This window comes from Bubalus bubalis, chromosome X, assembly GCF_019923935.1.
Source record: "Bubalus bubalis isolate 160015118507 breed Murrah chromosome X, NDDB_SH_1, whole genome shotgun sequence".
In the NCBI taxonomy this organism is placed as follows: domain Eukaryota; kingdom Metazoa; phylum Chordata; class Mammalia; order Artiodactyla; family Bovidae; genus Bubalus; species Bubalus bubalis.
The window spans coordinates 10,596,712-10,616,365 of NC_059181.1; the positions used below are offsets into that span (position 1 = coordinate 10,596,712).

Here is a 19,654-nt window from a genome sequence, read left to right on the forward strand (position 1 = left end):
GAGGAATGCCCCCATCCCCTATCTGTGACCTCTGCTCCTCTCTGGACTCCCCTTGCCCCGCCTACCTGATCTGCATCCACCACTGGGGACAAGTGCCCGAACTTACACCCTCCCTTCCTCTCCCACCTTCACTACCCCAGGAAGCTGTCAGTCTGTCAGTCGTATGCTCCCTTTCTATTCCTCCTGATCCTTACCTTTCACCTGGCCTGCACACTCCCTATTTTCAGAGGGCTGAAAGAAATCACCCCTAGCGTGTTGTTGTTGTTCAGTTGCTCAGTCATGTCTGACACTTTGCGACCCCATGGACTGCAGCACGCCAGGCTTCCCTGTTCTTCACCATCTCCCGGAGTTTTCTCAAACTCATGTCCACTGAGTCGGTGGTGCCACCCAACCATCTCATTCTCTGTCATCCCCTTCTCCTCCTGCCTTCAATCTTTCCCAGCATCCGGGTCTTTTCCAACGAATCAGCTCTTTCCATGAGGTGGCCAAAGTATTGGAGCTTCAGCTTCAGCATCAGTCCTTCCAATGAATATTCAGGGTTGATTTCTTTTAGGATTGACTGGTTTGATCTCCTTGCTTTGCACCCATAGTGCACAAAAGCTAAAATCACTACCTGATGAGCTTCGTTACCTCTCTCTCGGTAGATGTGCCATGCTTTTGCACAAACATCTCTCAACTGCTGTCAGATCAGATCAGATCAGTCCCTCAGTCATGTCCGACTCTTTGCGACCCCATGAATCGCAGCACGCCAGGCCTCCCTGTCCATCACCAACTCCCGGAGTTCACTCAGACTCACATCCATCGAGTCAGTGATGCCATCCAGCCATCTCATCCTCTGTCGTCCCCTTCTCCTCTTGCCCCCAATCCCTCCCAGCATCAGAGTCTTTTCCAATGAGTCAACTCTTTGCATGAGGTGGCCAAAGTACTGGAGTTTCAGCTTTAGCATCATTCCTTCCAAAGAAATCCCAGGGCTGAGCTCCTTCAGAATGGACTGGTTTGGTGTCTTAACTTGACTCATTTTTAAGACTTCCCAGAACCTTGTCCTGTACTAATTAGACATTATAGGAGCTAGAGCTCTCTATGTCTATGCAAGAATTTGCCACTGTTTGTCTAATTCAGAGACCCCAAGAGGCTGCCCAGAGTGCAGATTTTTGGTATATTTGGCTTGCACAGTATTGGCAAACACATAGTGTTTTTATTTTTTAAATAAGTTGCCAACATTTAAAAATCAGGAAGATTTCTCATAAAACTCTGGATTTCCAGATTCTCTTAAAAATTTAGAAGGCTGGCAACAGTGAATCCACAGCTCTTCATGTGACTATCAGCTGTAGCAGTTACTCTTTTGATGGGTCAAGTGCTTGTCAACTTGTCCCAGGCCTGACCACTCCCTATGGCCTCTCCTACTCTGAGGCCCACTGTAACAGCCACTGATTGTTGAGCTTGCTGCTGCTGCTGCTAAATCGCTTCAGTCGTGGCCGACTCTGTGTGACCCCATAGACGGCAGCCCACCAGGCCCCGCCATCCCTGGGATTCTCCAGGCAAGAACACTGGAGTGGGTTGCCATTTCCTCCTCCAATGCATGAAAGTGAAAAGTGAAAGTGAAGTCACTCAGTCGTGTCCGACTCTTAGCGACCCCATGGACTGCAGCCTACCAGGCTCCTCCATCCATGGGATTTTCCAGGCAAGAGTGCTGGAGTGGGTTGCCATGATTGTTGAGCTTAAGCCATGGCATTTCCTACATTTGGCCGTGTGACTCATTCACATTCCCTACCTGGACCTACTGGCCCAGCTGCTCAATCCAAGGTTGATTCAGAGTCCCTCTCAAGCCAACCACCTGGTTTCTATCGGCTTTCAGAAGCCAGGGGTGGGTTCTTCACTCCTTGAACCTCCAGCTCTCCTCCATAAGATGCTCCCCATGAAACCTGAGGAAGCCCATTTCAGGGCAATGGACATGAGGAGGCTCAGCTCTGGGAGCTGTTCAGGGGTTCCCATCCCCTCTTTGATTAAGGTCTATCCATTTGGCAAAGTGAGGTGGTCAAGAGTTCAGGTTCTTAAATCAGCTCAGTCACTTTCTAACATGTGACTTCACCGTGGTGCCATGCTGTTCTCTTGTGCAGAATGCGGCTGGATCCCAGGGGTATCGAGAGGGATAACTGAAAAAGATGCCCATCATGTCCCAGTGACTAGTGCTTAGAAAGTGCACAGTCTGGGCCAGCTGCTATCTTTCTCCTTCTCCATTTTTCACTTTTGGATTTTAGCAAATCAGCCCTTTAATTTTTAGAAAACATCTAATTTTATTTTTCATTATCTGCTTTTATCTCAGTTTTCTATTATGAAAATGCACATTTTCTAGTTTAATATTTTCAAAACTCTTTCTTAGATTTTCTGCATTCTTCTGCTAGACCATAATAGCAGGTTGGGAGCCAGGAAACCAGAACAGGGGGGCTGGAGAGAACCCGCAAGATGAAGGGGCTGCCTACCCACAACTCCTCGGCTGGCCTCTCCTTCCCTCCCACCGTCCCCGTGGGAGTCCATTCTTAACGCAAGCCACTCGCTGAAGTTTACCCTGAGCTCTGAGAGAATCATAGGTCAATACAATAATCTCTCCCCATTCGCGATCCTAACACCACACTTGAATAGTGTTTCCTGTGCCAGGCGCTCTTCTAAGGACCCACAGACATAACTGAGTTAGCCCTCACAAGGCCCCCCACGAGGCAGCAGCTCTTCTGATGTCAATTTTCTACATGTAGAACTGAGGGTAAGCAGCCACAGCCAGTGACTGAGAGCTGGGGCTGGAGGGGGCTCTGATGGAGTCGTGTGCTCCAGGGGCTGGGCTGTAACCACTCCCGGAGTTCCCATGGGTAAAGTGCTCAGGAAAGAGCTGGGCCAGTAAGTGAGACATAAATGCTTTCATCCCTTACATTAACAGAGCTATGTCCCAGCCCTGTGAACCCCCCTATCCACAAACACACTTCGCTGGGAAAGCCCCAGCAATCGGCAAGAAGCAGCCAGAGAGAAAAGGGACTCCTCGTGTGTGCTATCCATGGGGTGGCAGAGAGGCTGGCCCACCCCTCTTCCAAAGCCCACCATGCTCCTTTCAAACTCCTGTCTCAGTACAATATGTTACCCCGGCACAGCCTTTCCGGGTCCCTAAATCCCTGGTAACTTCTTTCAAACTGTTTTTTAAATCACTTCATTAACCCAGCCAAGATTTTTTGTGTGGCATGGTTTTTTCTCAAACTTCCTAACAATCTAATCACACCATGAACTGGAAGCTGTTTTTCTCTATCAACACTGGGATAAGAGATAAGAAAGCTAAAGCAGTTATTCTGGCCTGAAAATGTCTTCCCCTTATCCCCATCTCTTTCAATTCTTTCCAATTTGAGATTGAACCTCTCTGCATTTCCAATGCCATGAATTTTACCCAGATCCTTAGGAAATGGCAACCCACTCCAGTACTCCTGCCCAGAAAATCCCATGGACGGAGGAGCCTGGTGCAAGCTACTGTCCATGGGGTCACAAAGAGTCGGACACGACTGAGCAACTTCACTTTCACTTTCACTTTAGTACAGGGACTCACTCAATACCTTCCTAACTGGCCTCTTGCCTATGTTCTCTCAAAACAAAAATCTCTTTCTCTTACAGTAAAGCAGAAGTAAGCCTTTCAGTGAAGTCGTCCTCCTTATTATGAGGAAATACAGACAAGGTCCTCAGAAGGAATTACATCTTTTCCTAAACTATTCAGTTTCCACCTGCTGCGTCCAGACAGCTTCCCTGGCCTCCTCAGCCTAGACTCTGCTGCACTGGCTAGCAGCTAGGGTCACTCTGAGGGGATCTCCCCAGTCTCCTCTGCCCGCTGACGTCTGCCAGCATCATCTCCGTGTTGTCTGTCCTGAGGATGAGGGTCATGTTAGAATTCTGCTGGGAAACCACCAGGATCTGGTCTCCAGTTGCAGGCACTGCACTGCTCCTAATTCCTTCCATTATGTCGTGCTGTGTCCACCACTGGACTGGACACCTCTGGAGGGCAAAATAGCATCCACTCGATTTTAACAACTCCACAGCCCCACACACACAGTGCTCAAGAGCTGGCTCTCTCCCTCCTCTGCCTCCAGAGAGCCTTCTCAGCACCCTCCCTGCTTCCAGCCTTGTGCATTCCTGATTCTAAAGGCCAGGGTACTCTCTTGGAGGGCAGAGTTACATGGACTGCATACACCATTTGGGACTGCTTTAAATTGGGTTTACCCCTAGCATTGCACACCCACACCAGATTGTGCAGTATTTAAACATCCTATGTGAATGGTCAAAATGATGAGTACCTTCTGCTGGGTGGCTTCCGCCATGGTGGCTCAGAAGGTTAAGTGTCTGTCTACAATGAGGGAGACCCAGGTTTGATCCCTGGGTCGGGAAGATCCCCTGGAGAAGGAAATGGCAGTCCACTCCAGTACTATTGCCTGGAAAATCCCATGGACAGAGAAGCCCGGTAGGCTAGAGTCCATGGGATCGCAAAGAGTCAGACACGACTGAGCGACTCCACTCTTTCTTTCTGCTGGGTGGCAGTTTGGTTTAAAGACCACACTTGACATAGACAAAACAGGCTTCCTTTCCTGGATGTCTTAGCAACAGGTCTGGGACCTGACCAAAAAAATTAAGCCAGGGGCCTATAATATTTTGGAGACACTGTCCAACAAGTTGTCAGCTGTCCTCTGAAAGAGCTCTGAACACTATCTGAATTGCTTTGTACTTTACTATGTCCCCAGCTCTCACACTCAATTAAGAGTCACAAGCAAAATGATAAAGTTTATTTCTGAAATCTTAAAACCTTCTCATATCAGAGAGTGCTTTCCCCGGCTCTCCTCTTACCTGAGCCTGACCCCTCTCTAGCCACACCTCATTCTACATTTCTCACTCTTCAAAGCACCCCACTTAACACTTAACTGCTCTGCACTGTATCCCCCTACTTTTCAAAAGTCATCTAATGAGTTAATCAACCAAGTAATGTTTCACTATAAGCAGACAAGTCCTACCATTGACATTCCCAGATAAAATATGTGTGGTTTTTTTAAGTGAAGTGTAATTTACACCTCAGTTAAAATATAATATACAGATCTAAAATGTTTAAATAAAATATACAGATCTAAAGTGTCTGACAAGTGTAACAATCCTGAAATACGTATTTAAAGAGTTACATTTTTGGAGAGTGATCATAATGGTGGGTTGTAGAGCCAGGGCCGTGTGTTCCAGTAGAAGACTAGAAACGGTATGAGAAGAGCGGTCGGGGCCTTCCACCCCACCCACCCACAGTGAGATGCTTCACCTCTGGGCCCTCCACTTCCTCAGGTGATCAATACAAAGACTGGACCGAATGGCTTCGGAAAGCCCTCTTGGACTTATTCTGTCACTAAATAGGATATGTAGGCAGGCAAGCAGACAAGCAGGGAGCTATCCTTGAATGCTCCTGAGGAGGGTAGCAGCCTTGAGGCCTAGGCCTCCCGCTTCAGTTAGCCTGTGCTTCTTTTGTTTAGATCAGGTTTCTGTAAGCCATGGCAAACCCCAAGGCAGAACAGGAATCCCCTGACTTTGTTCAGCCCTTGAACTAAGAATGGGTTTTACATTTGCAAATGGTTGAAAAAAGCCAAAAGAAAAATAATATTTCATAATGCATGAAAATTACATGAAATTCACATATCAGGTCCCATAAATAAAGGTTCATTGGAATACAGCCAAGCTCATTCATTTGCATATTTGACTATGGCTGGTTTCACAGTACAACAGAGTTGAGTAGTTGCATCAAAGACCACATGGCTCCAAATTGAAAATATTTACTATCTGGCCCTTTACAGAAAAAGTTTAACAACCCTTGCTTTAGACCATCTAGGTAATAGACTGCAGGCTGGTATCACTCTTCCCATGTTTAAGTAGAGACTTCAGGATAGATTTCCAGGAACTCTTATTTCTAAAAACCCTTGAACCAGCAATGGGCAATTCCCTACACACTGTCATTAGTCCCTTAATAAGAAAAAGCCTTTGCAGACAAAGATAACACATATATACAGAATACAGGTAGGAGTGATCCTCTGGGAACACATTTCTTATAAACAGAGTAAATGATGATTAGTAGTACATTTGTCCAAATCAATTCACTCCTATAACCTCTACTTTAGAAAACTCAAGTTCAACTCATTAAGTGCATACATAAAATATGTACAGCTCTTTTGTATGTCAATCATACCTCAATAAAATGGTTTAAAAAAAGAAAAATCAAGTTCACAGTTTCCACAACGCTTAAGGAACTAACATGTGACTAAGTAAGAACAAGGAATTGGTCTTGATGAATATAAAAATGAGAATTATTAGACTTCCCTGGTGGCACAGTGGATAAGAATCTGCCTGTCAATGGAGGGGACAGAGGTTCAATCTCTGGTCCAGGAAGATTCCACATGTCTTGGAGTAACTAAGCCCGTGAGCCACAACTATGAGCCTGGGAGCTGCAACTACCGAAACCTGTGCATCTGGAGCCTTGCTCCACAACAAGAGAAGCCATCGCAATGAGAAGCCTGTGGACCACAACTAAGAGTTAGCTCCAGCTCGCTGCAACTAGAGAAAGCCCGAGTGTAGCAATGAAAGAAGACCTAGTGCAACCAAAAGTAAATAAATAAACAAACAGAAAAATAAATTTTTTAAAAATAAAAATTAGAATCACCTTAATAACCCAACCATCCCTGGATTAGGAATCCAGCTGATCCAGTCTATCGATATTGTTAGGCTTCGGTCTTACTTCAAATACTTCTTCTTTTAGATGTCCTAAGTAGGACTAAAAGAAATCCTACTTCTTTTACTAAAAAAAACTTTACCTTTCTGTTTTTCCATTTAATCCACAGCATTTCTTTTTTTTTTTTTTTAAATCCACAGCATTTCAATCACTGGCCTATAAATCAAATTTAAATAAAGAATGAATAGCATCAGGAATTCCCTGGTGGTGCGGTGGTTAGGAGTCTGAGCTTCCACTGCTAGGAGCCCAGATTCAATACCTGGTCAGGGAATTAAGGTCCCACAAACCATGTAGCACAGCCAAAACTAAATAAATGTATTTATTTTAAAAATGAATGATTGGCATCAAAATGCTTTCCATCAAAACTATAAATTATTCTCATAGGCAATATAGGCAAATGTACTCTTTTTATCTTATTTATTTTTGGCTGTGCTGGGTCTTTGTTGCTACATGGGCTTTTCTCTGGTTGCAGTGAGGGGGGCTACCCTCTAGTTGTGGTGCATGGGCTTCTCATTGAGGTGACTTCTCTTGTTACAGAGCACAAGCTCTAGGGGTGTGGGCTTCAGTAGTTGTGGCACGTGGGCTCAGCAGTTGCAGCTCCCAGGCTCTAGAGCACAGGCTCAGAAGTTGTGACACACGGGCCTAGCTGCTCCACAGCATGCAGGATCTTCCCAGACCAGGGATCCAACTCGTGTCCCCTGCATTGGCAGGTGAATTCTTCACTATTGAGCCACCAAGGAAGTCCTGTTCATACCATTCTTACAGAAATGTGTTAATTAGGGAAAACAAAAGCCTACAAATAAATGAGCTGACTAGAGGGGAAAAGGAGAAGGCAATGGCACCCCACTCCAGGACTCTTGCCTGGAGAATCCCAGGGACGGAGGAGCCTGGGAGGCTGCAGTCCATGGATGGGGTCACGAAGAGTTGGACACGACTTTACTTTCACTTTCACTTTTCACTTTCATGCATTGGAGAAGGAAATGGCAACCCACTCCAGTGCTCTTGCCTGGAGAATCCCAGGGACGGGGGACCCTGGTGGGCTGCCATCTATGGGGTCGCACAGAGTCGGCCACGACTGAAGTGACTTAGCAGCAGCAGAGGGGAAAAAAGTCCTTCAAAAGAAATATGCCAGCTTGGTTTAAAAAAAACAACCCCTACAAAAGAAAATGCCAATAGGGGAAAAAAACACTATGGTGATATTTATTTTTATATTTTTATGACAATCAACAGAGCCATGGTCATATCTCCAACACAACCTTTCTGGAGACCTGTGGAAAACCTCACACAGGTGGGAAGGCAAAACGGTATGTCTCCTGGAGACCACAAGTTCATATACTCACATGCCTTTTGCAAACTATGAAACATAATTTAAATTTAAGGCAGGCCTGAAAGCAAACCAAATGTCCATCAACAGATGACTGGATAAACAAAATGTGGTCTATCCATACAACAGACTATTATTCACCCCTAAAAATGAATGGAGTACTGACACATGCTGCAGTGTACATGTATCTTACAACATTATGCTAAATGAAAGAAGTCAGGAAATCCCGTTCCATTTATATGGAATATCCAGAACAGGCAAATCTATAGAGATCGTTAATAGACTAACATAATAGGCTTAGGGCCAGAGGGGGAAGGGTGGGGATAGCTAAAGGGAACAAAGTTTCTTTTTGAGGTGATAAAAATGGTCAAAACTTGACTGCAATGATGGTTACCTAACTCTGTGAATACAATTAAAAAAAAACAAAAACAGTGAATTGTACACTTTTAAAAGATGAACTGTATGGTATGTAAATTATATCTTAATAAAGCTCTTTAAAATTTTTTCAAGGCAGGCAAAAGATGTTAATTAAGCAACAAGTTTTGGTGATGTGTTTAAGATTCATAAAAATCGTCAATGCTATTTTTATGTCTACTGTAAAGAAAAACAAATCCTAAATCAGTCTTATTTCCATCAAGACAGCTAAAAATTTTAAGTATACTGAACACAATGCTCTTTTTAAAAATCTTAGTACAATTATAACTGATCTTTTACAGCAGATACAATTTTAAAAGATGAAATTTCCCACTAACCATCTTTGCCTCTTAGACCACTATTTGAACAAAGTTTCAGAGTATCTGGAAACATCCGAAAGCCAAAGAATCGCTGCTAATACCTACGAAGAGAAAAATTTCTTACAACACTGGCTTCTCATCCAGAGAGAGAAGGGAAATGTGTACACTTTGAAACTTGTCCTTTTTAAAATTTCTTTCTTGCTAGGAAGATTTATATTTCTTAGAAGTTGTTTATCAGCCTTAAAGGAGAAACTCATATTTCTAGTCTTATAACGCTTCGGGTGAAGAAGGCATTTTTCTAAGGTTTTCTTATAACTTCACAGGAACAATGCTGGATGCCCGAGATATCTGGGTTCCTGCCTCGGCATCTGGCCCAGGGGTGGTGGGGGGGTGTGGGGGGAAGGCGAGCAGGGGTGGTCTGTCCTGGCCACCACTCGATTCTCCATAATCGAGCGCGGCGCACATGGTACAGAGTAGACACTGAGATACATTTATCAAGTTGAATCAAGAGCTTGGGGTTACATCAAGTTATTCTCAAATCATTTTAATTTACAGGGAAAAGTTCCACAGAAATTTGAATAACCTTATCGGGAATAGAAGATCAGCAACTATCAGATGCTGAGGCACATCATATTTTCCTCGTCCCATGCTGGAGCCACTCAGGGAACAGAGAAACAGACTTCTGAGACATAACTGCCCCTTCTCAAGAAGTTTGGAAATTAGTGGCTCAAAGCAGTCAGACATGAAACAGTTAAACAGGGAGCCCGTTTCCATGCAGTGGAGAGAACAGTGGATTCACCAGAACTGAGCTGGAATCAGGACCGCCCCGGTGCAGGGTCATCTCCAGGAGCGTGGGTAAAACACAAGCAGCCCACTGGCCAGGGTGTGGGGGAGAGGAAATAGAAGGGGCGGGCACGTGTGCTCTACCCACCCTTCCAGGGAGAGGGATGGGGACGCAGAAGCCGGGAGGCCAGAGGCAGGGAAGGGGTGAGGGGGTGGAACGGGAGAGCTCCAGGAGGGCTGTGGCCCGGCACAGCCGTGCAAATGATGCCTGCCGAGTTAGAAAACAAATAATCTGAGAAACTTACTTAATATTGAATTTTCAGTTTTGAAAACAGTTCTTCTTATTCCCAGCCTCATCGTTCCTCCCAAATTGCCAGGGTTGTGCTCCGGCATATCAATCACCTTAGAAAACAAAACAAGCCCAGTTTTGGATCTTGCAAATACATTATTTTCCAAATTTCAAGCTTTACTTTTAGGGGATGCTCACCGAGTAAGGATGTTCCCTAAAAAATAAAATTCGATCATTTCTTCCAATTTTCCTATACAAACACGGTTATGCTTTTATACACTCCTCACAGTATGCTGCCTTTTCGTCTCTGCTTCTCATCTTTCATTCAAATCACAGGTACAAAATTTATTGGGAGCATCTTCATGACCTCCCTCCTGTCATTATTCAAACTCAGTTTTGGTCAATGTTCACACTTCAAGTTCTGGCCTTCTGGGACCTTCCACGTTGGTCTTCATGTCCCTCATAATAATAACCCTCTCCTGCTGCCCACTCCATTTCCTAAAGATTTTCTAAAAGCAAATGGCATTAATACAGTCAACTATTGGTATCTGCAGATGCCGAACCCATGGACATGGAGGGCCGACTGTACTTATCTGCAGAAAATCTTTAGAAGGATTTCTTTTTTTTTGGCCCATGCTGCAGCATGCAGGATCTTAGATCCCCGACCAGGAATCAAACCCGTGTCTCCTGTAGTGGAAGCACAGAGTGTTTAACCACTAGACTTCCAGGGAAGTCTTCTAGAAGGATTCCTTTTATTAAAAATATATATCATCTATTCTAGCATATCCCATAGCTCAGAAACCTAAGCATCACCCTGGATCTCCCTCTCCTTCATCCCTCACACCCAACGTGTCGAGTCCTATCCACTTAGCCACTCCAGACTTCCTGCATCCATCTATAGTTCCTACTACACCCATTACCATAGCCTTTCACCCAGGCTGTGGCCAGAGCTCACCAACTAGCCACACGCCACATTTACACACCCCCCGCTACCCTACACACTGCAGGCAGAGTGGTCATGGGATTTCTCCTGCTTGAAATCCTTGACTACGTGGTACTGGCCCAGCCGAGCCCTTCAGCCTCACTTCCCATGACTTTACCCTCCCACCCTGAGCTGGTCACCAAGCCCTCCTTCAGTTCAAGTGCATCTTCTTTCCTGCCACCAGGAGGACTTTGAACATCTCTCACTCTCCTACTTTCTTTTCCTAAATTAATCCATCCTTAACTTTAAGGTCTTAGTTCAATATGAGCTTCCTGGGAGCTGATCCTCCCAGGCATCACAGCCTAGTTGGGGTCCTCTAGCAACATGTTCCCTGTCACCGTGTCCCCTTCAGTTTGTGTGAAGAGTGCTTTGTGTGCTAGACTGTGAATCTCTAAGAGCTGGGCTGCTTTTCGCTTTTACCATTGCATTCCCAGTCCCTAGCACACATGGAGCTGGCAGCTGGTGTGCACTGAATGGATGCACGGAGGACTGAATGAACTCAGAACAAAGAATTTCAGATTTATCTTTAGGATTAATTCACAGAAATGCAGAAACACGTGATTTTTATGAAAAGCCTGTTCTGGTTCGTCATTGGTCTATTTTCTCAGTTCTGTTCACTACAATCTCATGGTTTTACTTCACCTTTTAAAAGTTGTTAAAAGAGACTATAGTTGGGTGATTTAACCTGTTCTAATGGAATTGCTCAAGTTTCCTCTCATAAAACCTTTCTGTCCTTGTTTTTTTTCTATACCTTAACTACCACCTAGTGCTCTACAGGAAACCTTGACAACTGGAATTTTCCAAGAACCTGTCTGATCTTATCAATGTCCCAGGACTTTCTGAGCCACCTGAACCCTGTGGCCCCAGTATACTGTAAGAGTCATTGCGGGGAAGGGGTGGAGAAGAAAACCTGACTACATGCCTTGGCAGATGAAGTGCTCAGTTCTGAAGTGTTCTTGGCCTTGGCATGTCTTTCCTATCTTCCTGGGTCAGCTAATTACAGCTAGATTAAGTATTATGGGAGTGAGGTGAGAGAGGGCATTAGCTTCCAGTTCAGAAAGCTGAACTGTTAATAAATGCCCAGCCCTTTGGGTATTTTCTACAAAAGAGCAGATAAGACTATACTACCTGCCACAGACTCATAAGAAGTCCTAGACTGATTCACAGCTTCAATTTCCACTTCAGTTGAAGACAATCTGAACCCTTTAGGAAGACTACAGCAATAAACTCCCCTGGTTTCTTCTTGTAAGTGTAATGTGATGCTTCAAGTCACCCTTACTTACTGTACTGGGTTTTTCCACTCAGGAAGAGTGGCTTTTTCAGTTATTATTAGCATGCTTGGAATTCAAGGACTGTTCTGGTATAAATCACTGAGAATGGAGTCAAATGACCCAACTAAGAATAGGAATCCTGCCTTACTGCTTGCTTACTTGGGATGAATCTGACAAACACAAGGCCAGAAAACACTTCCCAAAGAGGTATTTCCAAAAGCTAAATGCAGTGGGCACAGGGCTGCCTAAGGGTCTTAAATATTCCTCCAACATAGGGGGAAGTCTGGAAATTCCTGAAAGAGCAATATAAGAATGTTATTTAGATACATGAAGGTAAATATCAAGAGAAACAGCTATAAGAGTTGAGGGTGGTAGAGAGAAGGTGAGGATTACTGGATTTTTTCATTATAGACTTTTTGCAATTGTTGGCTCTTTCAACTTTGAACATAGCATTACTTTAACGAAAATACAAATTGAAGGCCCAAATGGTGAAATATATCATGTAGGACTTCCTTCCACTAGGGTATTTGTTCACATTATCCCCACTGTTTTCATAGCAATAAGTAAGACCTTCTCCTGAAATGATAGCACAGAAAGAAATCCCAAGGTGTAACTGCCATGGTGAACCTCCAATTAAAATATGCTACCATAGAAACTATCAGAGAGGCCAAGAAAATGTTAGAGAAAAGATGGGGGAGCAGATGGAAGTAGCTTTCCAACTCTGAATGATGCTCTGAACAGCACTGAAAGAAGAAAAGCAGAGCAAGAACCGACGGGAGGCCTCATCCAGTGGATGCCCATCACACACTCAGTAGAAGAACGTCCAGGCCAGGCACCAGCTGGGGGGAACTCATACACACCAGAAGGGGACAGCTGGGGAAGGCAGAGAACACAGGGCACTTCTGGCCACGCCTGGCCCAACCATCTGCCTTGCAAAGTTGTCAGGCCATCCTACCAGATCTAAAGATGACAATAAGACTGCCTCTCAGGTTACAGGTGACCTGATTCAACAACAAAATTAAGGAAACCATCTGTGTTCCTGGCATTCCCTCCACAAAAAGCCTGAGAAATAGGAGAACATCACAGTTTCAAAACATATCTTTTATCATTACTGGAGTGGTTCAAGAAAAGGATCTCAGAAATCGTTTAGTTTTAATCCCCAACATTTCCAAAATACCCTAGATTTTGCATCTAAGAGGAAAGGTCTCTACCATTGCAAAAAGGGTCACCTTTGCCCATTCTGAGCATGCCTAAATACAAGCTGTCACATGATCCCCACTATAGCTCCATCCTTTCTTGGAACGGAGCCATAGACCAGAAGAAAAATAAAAAAGGATCAATAAGTAACGAATATTGGTGTTGATAAAGCTTTAGGAGATGTAAAAGTGTCATGTAAGGATAAACATGGCCCTAATTAACCTTTACCAAAGTTTCTGCAGCCCACGATAAAAGTGTAATGGTTTTAAGACTTCAGGAGCCCTGGGTGCCTTACACAAGAAAGTCTAGGGAAGTTAGGCTCCCTTATCAAAAATGAAATTCCTTTTTTTTTTTTTTTTTTTTTTTTGGCCACACTGCATGGCTTGTGGATCTTAGTTCCCCAACCAGGGATTGAACCCAGGCCCTCAGCAGTGAAAGCACAGAGTCCTAATCACTGGACCACCAAGGAATTCCCAAAGATGGAATTCTTAAATGGCAGTGTGAGAAAGAGTGCAAGCTTTCTGACCTACCTGACAGATCCCTGGTAAGCCCAGCTTCTCCCATGTCCCTGGCCTCTGGACATTTCATCTGGGGACACTCAGGGAGGCTATCTCCCAGCAGATTGTCTCCAGTAGCTAGCCAGCTAAAACAGCCTCCATCATTGCAGATCAAATATAAATCCTCCCATGTGACACTCAGGTTCCACCTCATTCAGGAACCATCTATGCTCTTCCTACATATTCTAACCTGTGGAGAAGGCAATGGCACCCCACTCCAGTACTTTTGCCTGGAAAATCCCATGGATGGAGGAGCCTGGTAGGCTGAAGTCCATGGGGTCGCTAGAGTCGGACACGACTGAGCGACTTCACTTTCAGTTTTCACTCCATGCATTGGAGAAGGAAATGGCAACCCACTCCAGTGTTCTTGCCTGGAGAATCCCAGGGACGGGGAAGCCTGGTGGGCTGCCGTTTCTGGGGTCGCACAGAGTCGGATATGACTGAAGCGACTTGGCAGTAGCAGTAGCAGCAGTGGTTTCTACCTCAGCTTGGACAAGTCCATAGCCAATGGCACCTCTGCTTCCCTCCCCACAGCTCCACTATGTACATATTGCCTCTTCACTACTTCCCCTGAGATGACTTCTCCCCACCATCCCACATGGGCTCCTGCTTTAGGGGCACCCTCCAGTTCTCCTTATCACACCATACTTAATACCAATGTTGTGCTCACCCTATCAGAGAAATGACCTACACATTGTTAATTCATTTCAAGTAAGTGGTAGACTGAATAATGGCTTCCCAAAGACATCCAAGTCCATGTCCACAGAAACTATGAATATGTTGTCTTCCATGGCAAAAGGGACTTTGCAAGCCTGCTTAAATTAAGGCTTTTGAGATGGGAAGACTATCTGGGGTTATCTGGGTAGGCCCAATGTAACTACAGGGTCTTCATAAGAGGAAGCAGGAGGGTCAGAATCAGAGATGGAGATGTAACAATAAAACAGAGGTCAGAGTGAAAGGGAGAGAGGGAGGTTGGAAGAGGCCACGTGGCTGGCTTTAAAAATGGAGGAAAGGGCCATGAGCAGGCAGTCTCTAGATGCTGGAAAAGGCAAAGAAATAGATTTTCCCCTAGAGCCACCAGAAGAAATGCAACTCTACCACCCACTTCTGAGCTCCAGACCTGTAAAAAAAAGTAAAGTTGTCACTACATTGGTGGTAATCTGTTACAGCAGTGATAGGAATCTAACATAGTCCTTTACTGGATACAACTTTAACCTCTTCAATCATTTCATATATGCATCTCCTCTCAGAAACTAAAGTATGGTGTTCTCACACACAAGGACTAGATCTTCTTCTTTAGCTCCACCAGAGTTTAGCACAGTGTCAGGTTCGGATCAAGCATTCCATCATTAAATCTCCCTGGATTTTAATTAAAAATTAACAGAGGAAGCCCACGGACTGGTCAGTGAGCCTACATGGAGTAGAGAGTCTCTGAGACCAAGTTGCAGACAGAAGGGGAGGGGCAGTGGCCTGTTCTGAAGCTGAGGCACACTGCACCCAAGCCCAACTCTCACCTGATACACATGATACAGGGCCAGCACTTCCCTGCAGCCTCAGGGCAGCGTGAGGATGGAATCTACAATGGTGAAAGTATTGAGCAGTCTTAGAAATATGTACATATTTTCCAGCTTTTGAAATCTGGTTTTTTCCATCAGTAAAGAAGGTCTATGTTATTTACACCAGGAAAAGAAGACTCATACCTTCCAGGTGTGATTATGACACAAGTCTAAGTCCTACCTCTGGGCCTCACACTAACATTGTTGATCAGCTGTCCTCACAGAAACCTACTCCTGGGACCGGGCAGGTGGCATGGTGGCTGAGAGTGCAGCCTGACCTCGGACTTGAATTCCAACTCTGCCAGTTCCCAGTGATGTGCGATCTTGACTGGGTCCTTGCCCATCTCCATACATGAGCATCCACTCCACAGGGATGCTGTAGAACTTCTGGAGCTAACAGGTCATGTGTGGAGGCAGCTTCCCTGGTGGCTCAGTGGTAAAGAATCCACCTGCCAATGCATAAGACATGGGTTCAATCCCTGGTCCAGGAAGATCCTACATGCCGTGGAGCAACTAAGTCCATGTGACACAACTAGGGGGCCTGTGCTCTACAGCCACAACTACTGAAGCCCACGAGCCTAGAGCCCGTGTTCAACAACAAGAAAAGCCACTACAATGAGATGTTTGAGCACCACAGCTAGAGAGTAGCCCCCCACTCATTGCAATTACAGAAAAGCCCGTGCAGCAACAAAGATTCAGTAGAACCAAAAAGAAACTAAATAAATAATTTTTTTAATTAAAAAAAAAGTGAAAGTCGCTCAATCATATCCGACTCTTTGCAACCCCGTGGACTCTACAGTCCATGGAATTCTCTAGGCCAGAATACTGGATTGGGTAAGCCGTTCCCTTCTCCGGGGAATCTTCCCAACCCAGAGACCGAACTCGGGTCTCCTGCATTGCAGCCGGGTTCTTTACCAGTTGAGCCACCAGAGAAGCCCAATTGAAAAAAAAAAGCAGCCTTCAATAGTCATGGGTTAGGAGGAACCCAGGGCAAAGGCTGGAAGTGGAAGGTGAACACCATCATGGAGGTGTGTAGAGGGCTCCCTTTTATGGACAGCAGTGCTTTGGAAGTCAGGATCTCTTCCAGACCTCAGCATCAAAGACAACATGAACCCAGAGCCAGCACTTCATACCCATTTTGCTATGCGGGGCCCAGAGGTGCTTTCTGAGGCACTGCTGTTGTGGCCTTTGAGTAGAGTAACCTGGCCACCAAAGCCTGTGGTAGCCCAAGCTTGTAAAATAAGTTACTCTCAGCTTTCCTAGGAAAAACTGAAGTCTGTCCAAAGATCAAGCAATTGAACAGTCAGGTGAAATAACCTTTGCCTCTCCATTTTTCCATTACCCATCTTGTGCCTGTCATTTTTTCCGCTTTCTCTGGTTTAAAAATGCACTCTTTTGAACACACCCTGTATTTATCACCCATCTCCATATATTTTTAGTTAATGTTTCATAAGAATATCTATTGGTGGATTTCATGTTTCCCACTTCAGGTTTACCCCCATGCTTGAGTCTACAGGTGAAGAGAAAAATAAGAGACAAGAGAGGTCACTGGCAGAGGTGAGCAAGTAACAATACAAGAGGATCAATGGGGTGTTTTTCCAGTTCTGTGAGCGTTTGCTGTGGTTGTTCAGTTGCTAAGCCGCGTCTGACTCTTTGGCGACCCTATGAACTATAGCCCGCAGGCTCCTCTGTCCATGGGATTTTCCAGGCAAGAACACTAGAGTGGGTTGCCATTTCCTTCTCTAAGGAATCTTCTCGACCCAGGGATCAAACCCACATCTCCTGCATTGGCAGGAGGATTCTTTACCACTGAGCCACCAGAGAAGCCAAGCCCTCCGTTAGCGTTTACTACAAGCCTAACTTCTGACAACAAGCAGCACTGGGCCTGCTTTAATCAGAGGTTCTCCCTTGAAACTAGAGATATGAAGCCTAAAAGATTGTTAACCAATACTGTTTCAAATGTTTTTCTTAGTTTTATATACACACATGCTCACACACGTGTCATATATACAATATGTCATGTGTTATAGATAATATGTATTATGTCATACAATATATACTTGTTAAAATCATATAGATATACTGTTATTAAGATCACATATAATTATTAAAATCATTTCTTTGGGACGTCCCTGGTAGTCCAGGGGCTAAGACTCTGTGCTCCCAATGCAGAGGGCCCAGGTTTGATCCCTGGTCAGGGAAACAGATCCCACGTGCCACAAGGAAAAGATCCCACATGCCACAAGGGGAATGAAGTAAATATTTTAAAAAATCATTTCTTCAATATAGACTCAAGAAATAAAACAATTACCATATTGATTTTAGCTCACAAGTGCTAATTTGAGAGAACAGATGATTTAAGATGCTATATCAACAATTGACGAGATGTGAATACAGGCTGTGACAATGAATGGCACTGTGGTTGTACAGGAGGATGTCTTTGCCCTTAGTAAATAAGATGCTGAGGTATTTAGTGGCTGTCTGGATGTCTGTAACTGATTCTCAAATGGTTGAGGCGGGAAGGGTTGTCCATAGAAAAAGATAGCAAATGTGGAAATGTTAGTAATTAGTAAATCTGAGCGAAAGTTGTGTTGGTATTCATTGACTTTTCCTAAAAATTTTCTGTAGATTTGAATCTTTAAAAAAAAATATGTTATATGAAAAACATATTTCTTTTCATAACCATTCAACAAAAGCCTCCTTCCTCCTAGGTAAAACAGAGCATAAGTATAAAAACCTGAGAAATTCTCTAAAATCTTGATTAAAATACATTACCAAAATCAGAACACTATTTTTTTATATTTACAAGTAAAAGCAAAATGCCTGTCTTTTATTTGGCAAAACGAATACAGTGTTTGAGGTTTAAAAATAAAATAAAATTTAAAAATAAATAAATAAAAAAAAAAGAGAGAGAACTGATAAAAAAAAAAAAAAAGAAGTGAGTTAAACACAGTCAGTACTATGCATGGAAGTGTCTCAGTTGCTCAGTCATGTCCAACTCTGCAACCCCATGTCTGTAGTCCGCCAGGCTCTCTTGTCCATGGAATTCTCCTGGCAAGAGTACTGGAGTAGGTTGCCATGCCTTTCTCCAGGGGATCCTCCCAACCCAGGCATCGAACCCACGTCTCCTGCATTGCAGGCAGATGCTCTACCATCTGAGCCACAGGGGACCCCACTGATGCATATCATAGTCAAATAATCTGTAATAAAGGCTAGAATAACATACACAAGACAGCTAAAATGCATGGAATGATCAAGGCTCAGGATTGGTGGGAGCTTTCAAGAAATTCTATACATAAGATTTCACATTTGTTCTTCAAGGTAAATAAGGCCTTAGAATTTTAGAACTGAAAAGCATAGAGAGAAATATAGTGCAATATTTCAATCCTGAATCTGTACATAATATAACAAAGGGTCAGAGAAAAATAAATTAAAAATAGAAAAGGTCCATAAAAGTATGGATGTATACAAGTATTTAAATGCTTGTAAGTGCTTTTAAAGTTGATCTGGAACCCCTTCTTGTGAGTTACAATCAGTATTGGAATAATGTTCCCGGGAAATGTCCTAATTCTTTCATGAAACTCTTTCCAAGAGAAATAAAATTAGTCTCCAATTTTAAATCCTGGCAGTTCCAAAAGTTTTAAGTAATTCCAATTGAATAAAAGTAAGTCAACTGTTTTCACAAGTTTTTAGAATGATTAACAAAATAGATTTGGCAAGGAAAAGCAATGAAGAAATAAAAAGCACATATGGGAACAACAAATAATGAAAAAGTTGAAAAAAAGACCATGCTACTCGGCAATATTGCTTTGCCAAATGAAATCACAAATTACTGTGTATCTTCCCCCAACCCCCACTTCTTAAATCTGCTTCTTGATGATACTTCATTCATTATTATTTAAAAATTTAAGCCGCTTCGGGTGGCAGGGTCTGGGGAAGGGCGGCAGGTGCCATGTCGTAGCCCCAAAGGAGGCAAGAAGCCCCTGAAGCAGCCAAGAAGCAAGACAAGGAGATGGACGAGATAAGGCTTCAAACAGAAACAGAAGGCAGGGTAGAAGAAACTAAAAATAAGAGCTGAAAGCTAAGGCCTCAGGGAAAGGCTCCCTGGTCATGGGTTCCAGAATTAAGAAATCTGGAAAAAAGTAAGCTGTCCCTTGTGTCTGAGGCAATGATGACCCTTAGTTCCATT

At 44.0% G+C, this 19,654-nt stretch overlaps 1 protein-coding gene and 1 non-coding gene across 10 annotated transcripts in view; one reads left to right on the plus strand and one right to left on the minus strand.

The window, feature by feature from the left end:
• The window catches only part of CTPS2 (CTP synthase 2), a 110,603-nt gene that overhangs the window by 31,348 nt on the left and 59,601 nt on the right, over positions 1 to 19,654 (minus strand). For 7 of the 9 annotated variants that reach the window (XM_044937579.2, XM_044937580.2, XM_044937578.2 and 4 more), the window contains one exon: positions 9,919 to 10,015. In XM_044937579.2, the coding sequence (XP_044793514.1) occupies positions 9,919 to 10,015 (97 nt within the window). Of the gene's footprint in view, positions 1 to 8,506; positions 8,932 to 9,918; positions 10,016 to 19,654 lie in introns of those variants that run through there. The other 2 variants (XM_044937581.2, XM_044937582.2) reach the window with 1 other exon arrangement.
• TRNAG-CCC lies at positions 17,595 to 17,667 on the plus strand. Its single transcript has one exon. It is a non-coding gene; the product is annotated as a tRNA-Gly (tRNA).